General features: G+C 39.9%; 1 protein-coding gene across 1 annotated transcript; it reads right to left on the bottom strand.

The window, feature by feature from the left end:
• Positions 1–5,448: 5,448 nt before the first annotated feature.
• On the bottom strand, positions 5,449–11,100 carry LOC135528235 (uncharacterized). Its single transcript, XM_064957183.1, has 4 exons — positions 10,785–11,100; positions 10,201–10,361; positions 9,827–10,015; positions 5,449–6,047 (listed from the first exon to the last, which is right to left on the bottom strand). The coding sequence occupies exons 2-4, from the start codon at positions 10,324–10,326 to the stop codon at positions 5,856–5,858; spliced, it is 507 nt and encodes a 168-aa protein (XP_064813255.1). The 5' UTR covers positions 10,327–10,361; positions 10,785–11,100; the 3' UTR covers positions 5,449–5,855.
• Positions 11,101–12,320: the final 1,220 nt, after the last annotated feature.

Here is a 12,320-nt window from a genome sequence, read left to right as displayed (position 1 = left end):
GTCAACATCACTTGAATGATCTACCTTTAATAAAAGGGATGTCTGTCTTTATCTGATAGAGTATAGTAGTAGTAGTAGTAGTGGTAGTAGTAGTAGTAGTACATAGATTAAAACAATTCCCTGAGAAAAAAATATTTTGGAACATCACTTGAATGCTATTACACCAAGTATGGCTGATGTCAAGTGTTACTGTATTAACTTATGTCTCACTTATTATGAAAATATATGTACCTCATGTATTTAATTCTAGACTATACTCTATATTAAGATTAAACTCTAAGAGCCTTCAAACCATGTTGTTATGATCATATTTTAACACTAATTCAACTGTTGTAGTTTTTGGTTCTTCATCAAATATTTGTCAGCCTTCAAATAAATGTGTTGTTTTTAAATAACTTCCATATATTCAAATAACTTCAAATATAATTTGGTTTTCTGCAACATGTATCTGAATATCAAAAGAAAATAGTTGCCTTTTAGTTTAAACTACTGTATATAAACTATATTTGACTACCAAAATATAACTATTTTCTGCCCAGCAGGTCTGTTTCCCATAAACAATCAAGAGTAGCTGGCTGACTATTCTAAACAGATCAAAATCCATCTCAATCTGACCTGGAAACAATGTCAAATGTCTGTGTTGAGGTGGAGCCTTTATTTGTAAACAAGCTAAAGATCACAACATTTGGAAGACATCTGCCATTCAAATAATTAGGTCAACATCGTCTTCCCTTAAATGACAACATGAGGTCAAAAAACATCCTGTCCTGCAACCATGTGCCCTCATCAGTATGGCATATCAATGTCCCTACCACATCACTACAATACGGCAGCTGGCAAGGCAGTATATCTTTACCTGCCACAATAACAACTAGTGGGGAGGGAGGTTGTTTTGATACATTGTGTGTGTGTGTGTGTGTGGTCCTGGTCATATTTTATAAACACCTCTGACAAAATAGACATGCTGTCCCACTCTTCCCTCAACTGTAACATGACACCAATGTCAATCTGAATACTGGGACATGTATTAATAAAACACTTTCTACTAAGTCAACTATTAGGACCCAGGAAAGAACTTAGCGGAGGTATCCCTTTAATGTGACAGAAATCTGAGAAGCAGAGAGGATAGTTTTTACCTCAATGCCAAAAACCAAAAACAAGATATGACTGTGTCTCTACACGTGGACGTGTCCCTCCTAAATGCAACGTAGTTGCGGTGCATAAAAAAGGAGCACAATTTAATTGAAAATAGCAACTTGCTATTTATAGTATATTGAACATCAAGAAATACTGTCAACTTGCACCAAGGAAGGTCAAATGCACAGATTTGTCCAGTCAGGTACTGCATGGTTAGACAATGTTCACCATAACCTTGAGACAACATACAGTAGATTCTGATAAATATGAGGCAGGAATAGATTAAACATTTACCTGGGGCAACTCTTCTCCTGTTATCCTCCGCTTTCTTCCTTTAATGTTTTGATCTCTATCCTGAAACCGTTTCTTATTAGATGTCCTGCAGGGCAACCCTTCAAAGGAACAGACACTGTTTCTGCTTTGATACTTCATCTCATCCTACCTTCCTGTAGGGTCTGTATACTATTGGCTGTTCTGAGCGGAGGGTTGGGCATAGCAGCCCTCTGACTGACCAATCCTCTTTAAGACCGCAGATCCCTCTGCTTAAGGTCATCTGCTGTTACCACAGACTGACTGCAGGCTGGGAAGTACATGGAGTAGATGTCTAAATAAAGAGAAGGGGCGATAGGGATTTCAGAGTGAGTTGAGAAAGTCACAACTTCCATTCTAGCCAGTACATATTTCAGACAGATGTGGGTGTCAAGTGATGTTTTGTTATGCTTCTCAGAACTAACATAATATAGACAGTATGCAGAGCTTCTCAGAACTGAAAAATGTACAGTGCATACAGTGCCTTGCGAAAGTATTCGGCCCCCTTGAACTTTGCGACCTTTTGCCACATTTCAGGCTTCAAACATAAAGATATAAAACTGTATTTTTTTGTGAAGAATCAACAACAAGTGGGACACAATCATGAAGTGGAACAACATTTATTGGATATTTCAAACTTTTTTAACAAATCAAAAACTGAAAAATTGGGCGTGCAAAATTATTCAGCCCCCTTAAGTTAATACTTTGTAGCGCCACCTTTTGCTGCGATACCCCAAGTGACTTACACCTGTTATGTCTCTATCAGTTTTGCACATCGAGAAACTGAAATCTTTTCCCATTCCTCCTTGCAAAACAGCTCGAGCTCAGTGAGGTTGGATGGAGAGCATTTGTGAACAGCAGTTTTCAGTTCTTTCCACAGATTCTCGATTGGATTCAGGTCTGGACTTTGACTTGGCCATTCTAACACCTAGATATGTTTATTTTTGAACCATTCCATTGTAGATTTTGCTTTATGTTTTGGATCATTGTCTTGTTGGAAGACAAATCTCCGTCCCAGTCTCAGGTCTTTTGCAGACTCCATCTTCCAGAATGGTCCTGTATTTGGCTCCATCCATCTTCCCATCAATTTTAACCATCTTCCCTGTCCCTGCTGAAGAAAAGCAGGCCCAAACCATGATGCTGCCACCACCATGTTTGACAGTGGGTATGGTGTGTTCAGGGTGATGAGCTGTGTTGCTTTTACGCCAAACATAACATTTTGCATTGTTGCCAAAAAGTTCAATTTTGGTTTCATCTGACCAGAGCACCTTCTTCCACATGTTTGGTGTGTCTCCCAGGTGGCTTGTGGCAAACTTTAAACAACACTTTTTATGGATATCTTTAAGAAATGGCTTTCTTCTTGCCACTCTTCCATAAAGGCCAGATTTGTGCAATATACAACTGATTGTTGTCCTATGGACAGAGTCTCCCACCTCAGCTGTAGATCTCTGCAGTTCATCCAGAGTGATCATGGGCCTCTTGGCTGCATCTCTGATCAGTCTTCTCCTTGTATGAGCTGAAAGTTTAGAGGGACGGCCAGGTCTTGGTAGATTTGCAGTGGTCTGATACTCCTTCCATTTCAATATTATCGCTTGCACAGTGCTCCTTGGGATGTTTAAAGCTTGGGAAATCTTTTTGTATCCAAATCCGGCTTTAAACTTCTTCACAACATTATCTCGGACCTGCCTGGTGTGTTCCTTGTTCTTCATGATGCTCTCTGCGCTTTTAACGGACCTCTGAGACTATCACAGTGCAGGTGCATTTATACGGAGACTTGATTACACACAGGTGGATTGTATTTATCATCATTAGTCATTTAGGTCAACATTGGATCATTCAGAGATCCTCACTGAACTTCTGGAGAGAGTTTGCTGCACTGAAAGTAAAGGGGCTGAATAATTTTGCACGCCCAATTTTTCAGTTTTTGATTCGTTAAAAAAGTTTGAAATATCCAATAAATGTCGTTCCACTTCATGATTGTGTCCCACTTGTTGTTGATTCTTTACAAAAAATACAGTTTTATATCTTTATGTTTGAAGCCTGAAATGTGGCAAAAGGTCGCAAAGTTCAAGGGGGCCGAATACTTTCGCAAGGCACTGTAGTTCCTATTTCACTAGCATTGTTAAAATTTACATTCCAAATATTTGCTATGTACCGTGCATTCCGAAAGTATTCAGACCCCTTCACTTTTTGTTATGTTACAGCCTAATTCTAAATGAGATTTTGTTTTATGTCTCAATCTACACACAATACTCCATAATGACAAAGTGAAAACAGTTTTTGAAAATTTATGAACAATAAATAAACAGAAATACCTTATTTACATGTAGTATTCAGACCCTTTGCTATGAGACTCAAAACTGAGCTCAGGTACATCTTGATCATCCTTGAGATATTTCTACAACTTGATTGGAATCCATCTGTGGCAAATTTAATTGATTGGAAATGATTAGGAAAGGCACACACACCTGACTATATGAGGTTCCAAAGTTGACAGTGCATGTCAGAGCAAAAACCAAGCCATGATGTTGAAAGAATTGTCCTTAGAGCTCCGAGACAGGATTGTGTCGAGGCACAAATCTGGGGAATACTATCAAAACATCTCTGCAGCATTGAAGGTCCCCAAGAACAGTGGCCTCCATCATTCTTAAATGGAAGAAGTTTGGAACCACCAGGACTCTTCCTCGACCTGACCGCCCGTCCAAACTGAGCAATCGGTGGAGAAGGGCATTTGTCAGGGAGGTGACAAAGAACCCAATGGTCACTCTGAAAGAGCTCCAGAGTTCCTCTGTGGAGATGGGAGAACCTTCCAGAAGAACAACCATCTCTGCAGCACTTCACCAATCAGGACTTTATGGTAGAGTGGTCAGACAAAAGCCACTCCTCAGTAAAAGGCACACGACAAGATGATCTGGTCTGATGTAACCAAGATTGAACTCTTTAGCCTGAATGTCAAGCATCACATCTGGCAGAAAACCAGGCAGCGCTCATCACCTGGCCAATACAATCCCTACAGTGAAGCATGGTGGTGGCAGCATCATGCTGTGGGGATGTTTTTCAGCGGCAGGGACTGTGAGACCAGGAGTGGCTTTGGGACAAGTCTCTGAATGTTCTTGAGTGGCCCAGCTGGAGCCCGGACTTGAACCTGATCTAACATCTCTGGAGAGACCTGAAAATAGCTGTGCAGCGACGCTCCCCATCCAACCTGACAGAGCTTGAGAGGATCTGCAGAGAGGAATGGGACAAACTCCCCAAATACAGGTGTGCCAAGCTTGTAGCGTTACGCCCAATAAGACTTGAGGCTGTAATAGCGGCCAAAGGTGCTTCAACAAAGTACTGAATAAAGGGTCTGAATACTTGTGTAAATGTGATATTTCAGGTATTTTTTTTCTTACTTCTATAAACCTGTTTTTGCTTTGTCATTTGGGGATATTGTGTGTAGATTGATGAGGAAAAAAACAATTTAATCAATTTTAGAATAAGGCTATAACGTAACAAAATAAGGAAAAGGTCAAGGGGTCTGAATACTTTCCAAATGCACTGTAAATTTGCATTAGCCTGATCTGTAAAGCAATATAGGCCAACAGGTGCATAGGCAAGAGCCCAACTCATATATATCACAATGTACCCTACAACCAACCTAAAATAACCCTGTCACATACTGGTTCCATGTTTAGTAAACAACATAGAACATCACTAAGTATCTCAACCTTTGTCAGGCACATGATGTACAGAGACTCCTTGAGCACTCTGAAAATCAGAAAGATATAGTTGAGGTATCAAAGTTATCTTGAGTTATTTTCTCAGGACGATCCTCATCATCATTTTGGGGGGATTTTCAACAATATTTACTTTTGAATGACCATTAGGTAGTGAATGACAGTGAATAGTGAATGACTAAGAAATATACAAACTACTAACATACAATATTATACCATCTCTGTAACTGTATTATTCATCATTTGTGTCAAACAACCTAATGAAAAAACATGCCAACTTGAAAATGGTTGATGATCATAGCAAATGATTTATTCATGGGTGACTTGCAAACAACACATTTAAATGTACTGGGACCTATTCAATAGCCTCGTCTCAGATAAGGATGCCATCTAGTGGTAGCTTTAAGTAGTTACGCATGAAGATTTCAAATGGAAAGAATGTCTGTATGGCAAAGAGGTGAGGCTCGAAGGGCATTTATATAGTGTACAATTCCTGCATGGGTTCCAGCAAAAGGAGTGCAAGCTCTATTACTAAGTTTCAGTCAGTGGTGGAACTCAGTGCCCAAGTGCACCTGATATAAAGAGGAAATAGAGTTTATATTGACTGTAAAGAGGTGCCACACCTGTAATGAGGTGCTGTCGCCTCTGTTTACGTGTTCGTTTTTAAAATGTTAGTTTTAACCTCCCTGGTCAAGGTTCTTTCTTCACACAGCGTCCTGTAGTACAGTCTTCCCGTCCGGTCCATTTCAGGCGGTTTTTAGCAAAGATCGCATAGGCTTTGTCCATGACTGGTCTAACGAGAGGCCATGACATGAAGCGGCCCAGCCAGCCTAAACCAACTGCACTGTACATGACTGTAAAGGCTGGAACTCCACGGTGAACCTGGAGGGAGGTGAGAGGAGAGGAAGTGGCAGAGTTATTAAAAGAAGAGATACATACTGTGGGTGTTACTAACTAAACTGAACAAAAATATGAACGCAACATATAAAGAGTTGGCCCCATGTTTCATGAGCAGAAATAAAAGATCCCAGACATTTTCCATATGCACAAAAAGTTTGTTGCTCTAAAATTTTGTGCACAAATTCGTTTACAACCCTATTAGTAAGCATTTCTCCTTTGCCAAGATAATCCATCCACCTAACAGGTGTGGCATATCAAGCTGATTAAACAGCATGATCATTACACAAGTGCTCCTTGTGCTGGGGACAATAAAAGGCTACTAATGTGCAGGTTTGTCACACAACATCACAGATGTCTCAAGTTGAGGGAGCGTGCAATTGGCATGCTGACTGCAAGATTGTCCACCAGAGCTGTTGCCACAGAATGTAATGTTCATTTCTCTACCACAGGTATTTCAAAACTGTCAAGGGTACGCAAAATTAAAATGTGATTCACATTTTAAAATATATATTTTTTAAAAAATTACATTTTCAAACAGTCCATTTATATTTTCCAACGGGGCTATACATTTGGGTGAGTTTCCTCCCCCTGCCTGAGTAGCCTCCTTTCAATGCCAAAAATACAATTTAACCATCTAGTGTTCAGCGAAATAACAATACAATGTCAAATACAAGTAGCCTCGTCAAATAATTAACATCCAATCACATTAACCGTTACTCTCTCGTGGGAACTCCACAAACGGTCCGTATGTAGCCAAACGTAGCTGCTGCTCATGTTGGTATCTGTACTGATGGAGCAAAAGCCATGACAGGAAGACATAGTGGAGTGGTAATGCGCGTGCAAGCAGTTGCTCCCAACGCCACTTGGGTACACTGCAGCATCCACCGAGAGGCTCTTGCTGCCAAGGAATGCCTGACAGCTTGAAAGACGTTTTGGACACGACAGGGAAAATGGTTAACTTTGTTAAAGCAAGGCCCCTGAACTCTCGTGTATTTTCTGCACTATGCAATGATATGGGCAGTGACCATGTAACGCTTTTACCACTTACAGAAGTTATCTAGTTACCAAGGGGCAAAGTATTGACACATTTTTTTTAATTGAGAGAAGAGCTTAAAGTTCTCTTTACTGACCATAATTTTCACTTGTCTGACCGCATGATGACGAGAGACTGGCCTATCTTGGTGATGTTTTTTCTCACCTGAATGATCTGAATCTAGGATTACAGGGATTTTCAGCAAATATATTCAAAGTGCGGGACAAAATTGAGGCTATGATTAAGATGTTGGAGCTTTTCTGTCAATACACAGGTCTTTCAATCATAGTACGAATTTTTGTGCGCAAATTAACTCAAGTTTACTGACAATGTCAAATGTGATATAGCGAAGCACCTAAGTGAGTTGGATGTGCAATTACGCAGGTACTTTTCCGAAACGGATAACACAAACAACTGGATTCGTTATCCCTTTTCATGTCCTGCCTCCAGTCCACTTCCCGATATCTGAACAAGAGAGCCTCATAGAAATTGCAACAAGCGGTTCTGTGAATGATTAAATTCAATTGAAGCCACTGCCAGATTTCTGGATAGGGCTGCGCTATCCTGCCTTGGCAAATTGCGCTGTTAAGACAGTGATGCCCTTTGCAACCACGTACCTATGTGAGAGTGGATTCTCGGCCCTCACTAGCATGAAAACGAAATACAGACACAGACTGTGTGTGGAAAATGATTTATGACTGAGACTCTCCAATACAACCCAACATTGCAGAGTTATGTGCATCCTTTCAAGCACACCCTTCTCATTAACCTGTGATGAGTTAGTCACCATTTTTGATGAACAATGATGGCAAGAAACAACATTTGAGAGTGCGCTGACTGGTGCTAGAGGGGGTACGCAGCTGGAGGTTGAATATTTGAAGGGGTACGGGTGTATAAAAAGTTTGGGAACCACTGCTTTACCATAAGCCGCCCCAACATCCTTTTAGAGAATTTGGCCTTACGTCCAACCGGCCTCACAACCACAGACCTCCACATCCGGTTTCTTCACCTGTCGGATTGCCTGCGGCCAGCCACCCAGACAGCTGATGAAACTGTGGGTTTGCACAACAAGGGCTGTGGTGGTCATGAAATTTTGCCAGCCAGTGATTGTCAAGCAAATAACTGCTGGTTTCATGGCAATTCACAGTTAATTAACAAACACATCCTGGCTTCCACACACAGCCTACAAACCACTGATGCAGACCTTTGGAAAATCTACATTTTAAAAAGTCTAACAAATAAATTGAAATTAGCTTACATCATCACAATAAATCCATTATTCATTTTAGACATTCTAAAATGTAGTCTATTAATAGTCTAACAGAATAGCATACTCTGAGTTGTCCTCATGTTAGACCCTGATCTGGCTATGCCATATGGCTGTGGGCTAACTAGTTCATTTAGCCGACAAGATTTGCTTTATTTAAAAAAATAAAATATATATATATATATAGTATGAAGAACACAATTGAACATAGCTGAATAAAATAGAAAGAATATTTTCTCCAAATGATTTGAGGGAGTGAACACATGCGGCTATTCTGTGTTGAGCGGTTAACAAACAAACAGGTCCTCCTATATGCTTCATTTAGAGTTACTTATGCAACTTTAGTTGTGATACAAATGTTGGGCTATATGTTTTGATATTTAATACATTCTAAGGCTGCATGATACGACTAATGATGATTTGAAAAAAGCTGCATGAAAAGCATGAGCTCTGCTTAGTTTTTTTTTGCACAGGTTGCACACACTTAATTAGTCTCTCATTCACAATTAAACAAGCACTTTAATTTCTCGGATGCATCCCCTTTGTCTGACCGTAACGTGTAACAGTATAACTTTAAACCGTCCCCTCGCCCATACCCGGGCGCGAACCATTGTGCCCTTGAGATGAATATCCCCCATAGTATCCCCCATAGTACAAAAGTTGGCCTATTCCATTCTGTGCAAGAAATAAATATTCCAAGCATAGTCTGGGACAGTTGTGGGATGAGATAAAATAAAAAATGAATACAACCACTAGAATCAAAAAACGTTTTAAAAGCAATGAGCAATGATCCAGGCTGTATCACATCCGGCCGTGATTGGGAGTCCCATAGGGCGGCACACAATTGGCCCAGCAGTGTGCCCCAGCAGAGTGCCCCATGGTGATGGTGGGGTTCTGATATGGGCAAGTATAAGCTAAGTACAACGAGCACAATCGCATTTTATCGATGGCAATTTGAATTCCGTGAGCTTCCGTGACAAGATCCTGAGGCCCATAGTTGTGCCATTCATCCACTGTAATCACCTCATGTTTCAGCATGATAATGCACGACCCCGTGTCACAAGGATCTGTACACAATTCCTGGAAGCTGAAAATGTCCCAGTTCTTCCATGGCCTGCATACTCACCAGACGTCACCTATTGAGCATGTTTAAGATGCTCTGGATCGACGTGTTTGACAGTGTGTTCCAGTTCCCGCCAATATCCAGCAACTTTGCACAGCTATTGAAGAGGAGTGGAACAACATTCCACAGGCCACAATCAACAGCCTGATCAACTCTATGTGAAGGATATGTGTTGTGCTGCATGAGACAAATGGTGGTCACACCAGACACTGCCTGGTTTTCTGATCCACGCTCCTACCTTTTTTGTTGTTGTTGAGGTATCTTTCAAACAAAAGACCGACAACATAGCCATTCTTGCCAAGCATATTTGCAGTGTCGTTCCAACTCAAGCTGTTTACCTTGTTATTCTCATCAATCACGTGCATCTCGTCCATGGCCATCTCATAGCTGATTCCCCCATACTTCTCTTCATTGAAGCATTGCAGGGAGATGTCCACAAAGTCTACTTTCCCTGGTCGGTTTCTCTGCAGAAACTGCAGGAATTGGATCTCTTTAACACATATGGGGCATTCTCCATCATATAGCACCTGTGATTGAGTGGAACGGAGAAAAAACAGTTTATGTATTTCATTGACAGTTGATCTCCAGCTACCTATTAGCTCAACATGTTCCTACAGTCTTGTTGGCTGTCTTATTGTAGCATATGCATTGAATATATTGTTGACATTAATCTTGTTTTGGAGCCCAGGATATGCAACATGAGTTATCTTACCCTGACAGCAGCAGGGTCCGTTGAATAGATCCGATGGCTGCAGAGAGGTCGTGTCAAACCAATCACAGACCTTGAACTCACACTACTGGTTATTCTAGCCAACAATGTCCTCACAGGAGACAGCATGCTGTGGCAGCCACCGCACTAACTGAAGCAACAGTCTGGACCCCATGAATATAAAATCAGGAAATATAAAGTATTAATGATAGCTGTGATTATTGCTTGTGCTTAATTAAATTAAAACCATACTTTTCAACTTTTTGTTTCCAAACATAGTGAGTTTGTAGAACAAATACATTGACCAAAACCTATCCCTAAATGTACAAAAACAAATATTTGGAAATATTTGGAATTACTGGATTACTAGGTGAAGTGGCTAGGTGAAAAAAAGTGGTTTAGCTAGCTAACGTTATTTGCTTTTGCTAGATAGATACCGTAGCTAGCTACAGTATGCTAGCTACAGTATGTCACTTAACAACAAACTGTAGATAATTAATTAGACTGGCTACCAGATTAGCTAGTCATTCTAGCAAAGTCAATAGACAATAAACCTTAACTATACAAAGTATGCGATCAGGTCTTACCAAACAGCATGGTCCAATTCAGGCAAGCTGTGATTCTCAATGACACTGGCAGACACTAAAATCCAAACGTTACACAACTGCATTGAAGCTAGTTCAAAATGCTAGCATTGTTGATAGTTTAGCTAATGGTGCTTAGTTCCAGCATTGCTGTAGGGAAGCTAACGTTTTTCATGGTAGGTAAGAGTAGGCTCATGTAATTGTTTCCTAGCTAATTAAGATAAAATAACAACGATTGAAGTTTATTTGGACAGCTGCTGGCTAACGACTAGCTAACAACAACATTTTAGCATGTTTGATAACAAACGTGGTCGCAGGTCATTCTGGGATTTGAAGTCCGTTTTGGTACCTGTAGTCCCGATGTTGGCCAATGACGGAATGAAATAGTATGAATAAATTCATCAACATAACATTAATGAAAATGTTTCAATCATTATATGAATATGTTGGTAACTTGTTGTATAAAAGTGATAATTCACCCGTAGCCGGTGTGTGCAGGATATATTGTATATCCTCGAAACACCGGCTTCTCTGGCATTATCACTTAATTAAGTAATCCAAAAACGTTCCATTATAAATCACAATCTGGGACAGGTGGGTATCATTTGAAAGCTTATACTATTGCCAGCATGGCTATCTAAATGATAAAATATGATCTTACACTTCAGAAAAACAGATTGTAATTTTGTTGTCCATATAATTTAATCATGAGTACATTCGATTGCGTGTTTGTCAGCTACTAATGTACTTCACTATAGGACAAACAGGCTCATTCGGTTTAGGACAACCCAAGGTATAACGCATGTCATCCTTCTAACTGTGCATCAAACATAGTGATCATGAACGTTGATACTGTAAATTACCTGAGTTTTCAAATATGGAAATGTGAAGTGCACATTTGGACATCAAAGAGGTATTTATTATAATCCTCAACATCTCATTAACGTCTCATCAGAACAATGTCTAGACTCCTCTCGATTTACAGCATTCCCTCATTCAGACAACAACAAACACTCAAAAGTAGGGTCATTTCTAGTTACCACAGCCAGAATATATCTTAACCTCTTAACATCTGATATTAAGCATAACCACACTGCTAACCTTAAATAGGAATTTTTACCAAATCGCCAATTTTGACGTTGTGGCTGTGGTAACTAGTGACTATGGAGGACCAAACCTGCCATAATTAGAAATAAATAAATAAATGCACACATAAATATACATACAGTACAAGAATAAATAAATTCACATGTAATTAGATAAATAAATACACTGACCAAAAATATAAACGCAACATGTAAAGTGTTGGTCCCATGTTTCATGAGCTGAAATAAAAGATACTCAACATTTTCCATACGCACAAAAAGCTTATTTCTCAAATTTTGTGCACAAATTTGTTTACATCCCTGTTATTGAGCATTTCTCCTTTGCCAACATAATTCATCCACCTGACAGGTGAGACATATCAAGAAGCTGATTAAACCGCATGATCATTACATAGGTGCACCTTGTACCGGGGACAATAAAACTACACACACT

Source organism: Oncorhynchus masou, chromosome 33 (assembly GCF_036934945.1).
Source record: "Oncorhynchus masou masou isolate Uvic2021 chromosome 33, UVic_Omas_1.1, whole genome shotgun sequence".
NCBI classification, from domain to species: domain Eukaryota; kingdom Metazoa; phylum Chordata; class Actinopteri; order Salmoniformes; family Salmonidae; genus Oncorhynchus; species Oncorhynchus masou.
The sequence above is the reverse complement of the archived record's forward strand: the minus strand, read 5'-3'. Positions and strand labels throughout refer to the sequence as shown.

Coding starts and splice junctions, on each gene's coding strand:
- LOC135528235 (XM_064957183.1), bottom strand. CDS start 10,326: ATGCTGTCTCCTGTGAGGACATTGTTGGCTAGAATAACCAGTAGTGTG. Junction 10,016..10,200: donor CGGACCCTGCTGCTGTCAGG/GTAAGATAACTC, acceptor ACTCAATCACAG/GTGCTATATGATGGAGAATG. Junction 6,048..9,826: donor TGATTGATGAGAATAACAAG/GTAAACAGCTTG, acceptor ACCTCCCTCCAG/GTTCACCGTGGAGTTCCAGC.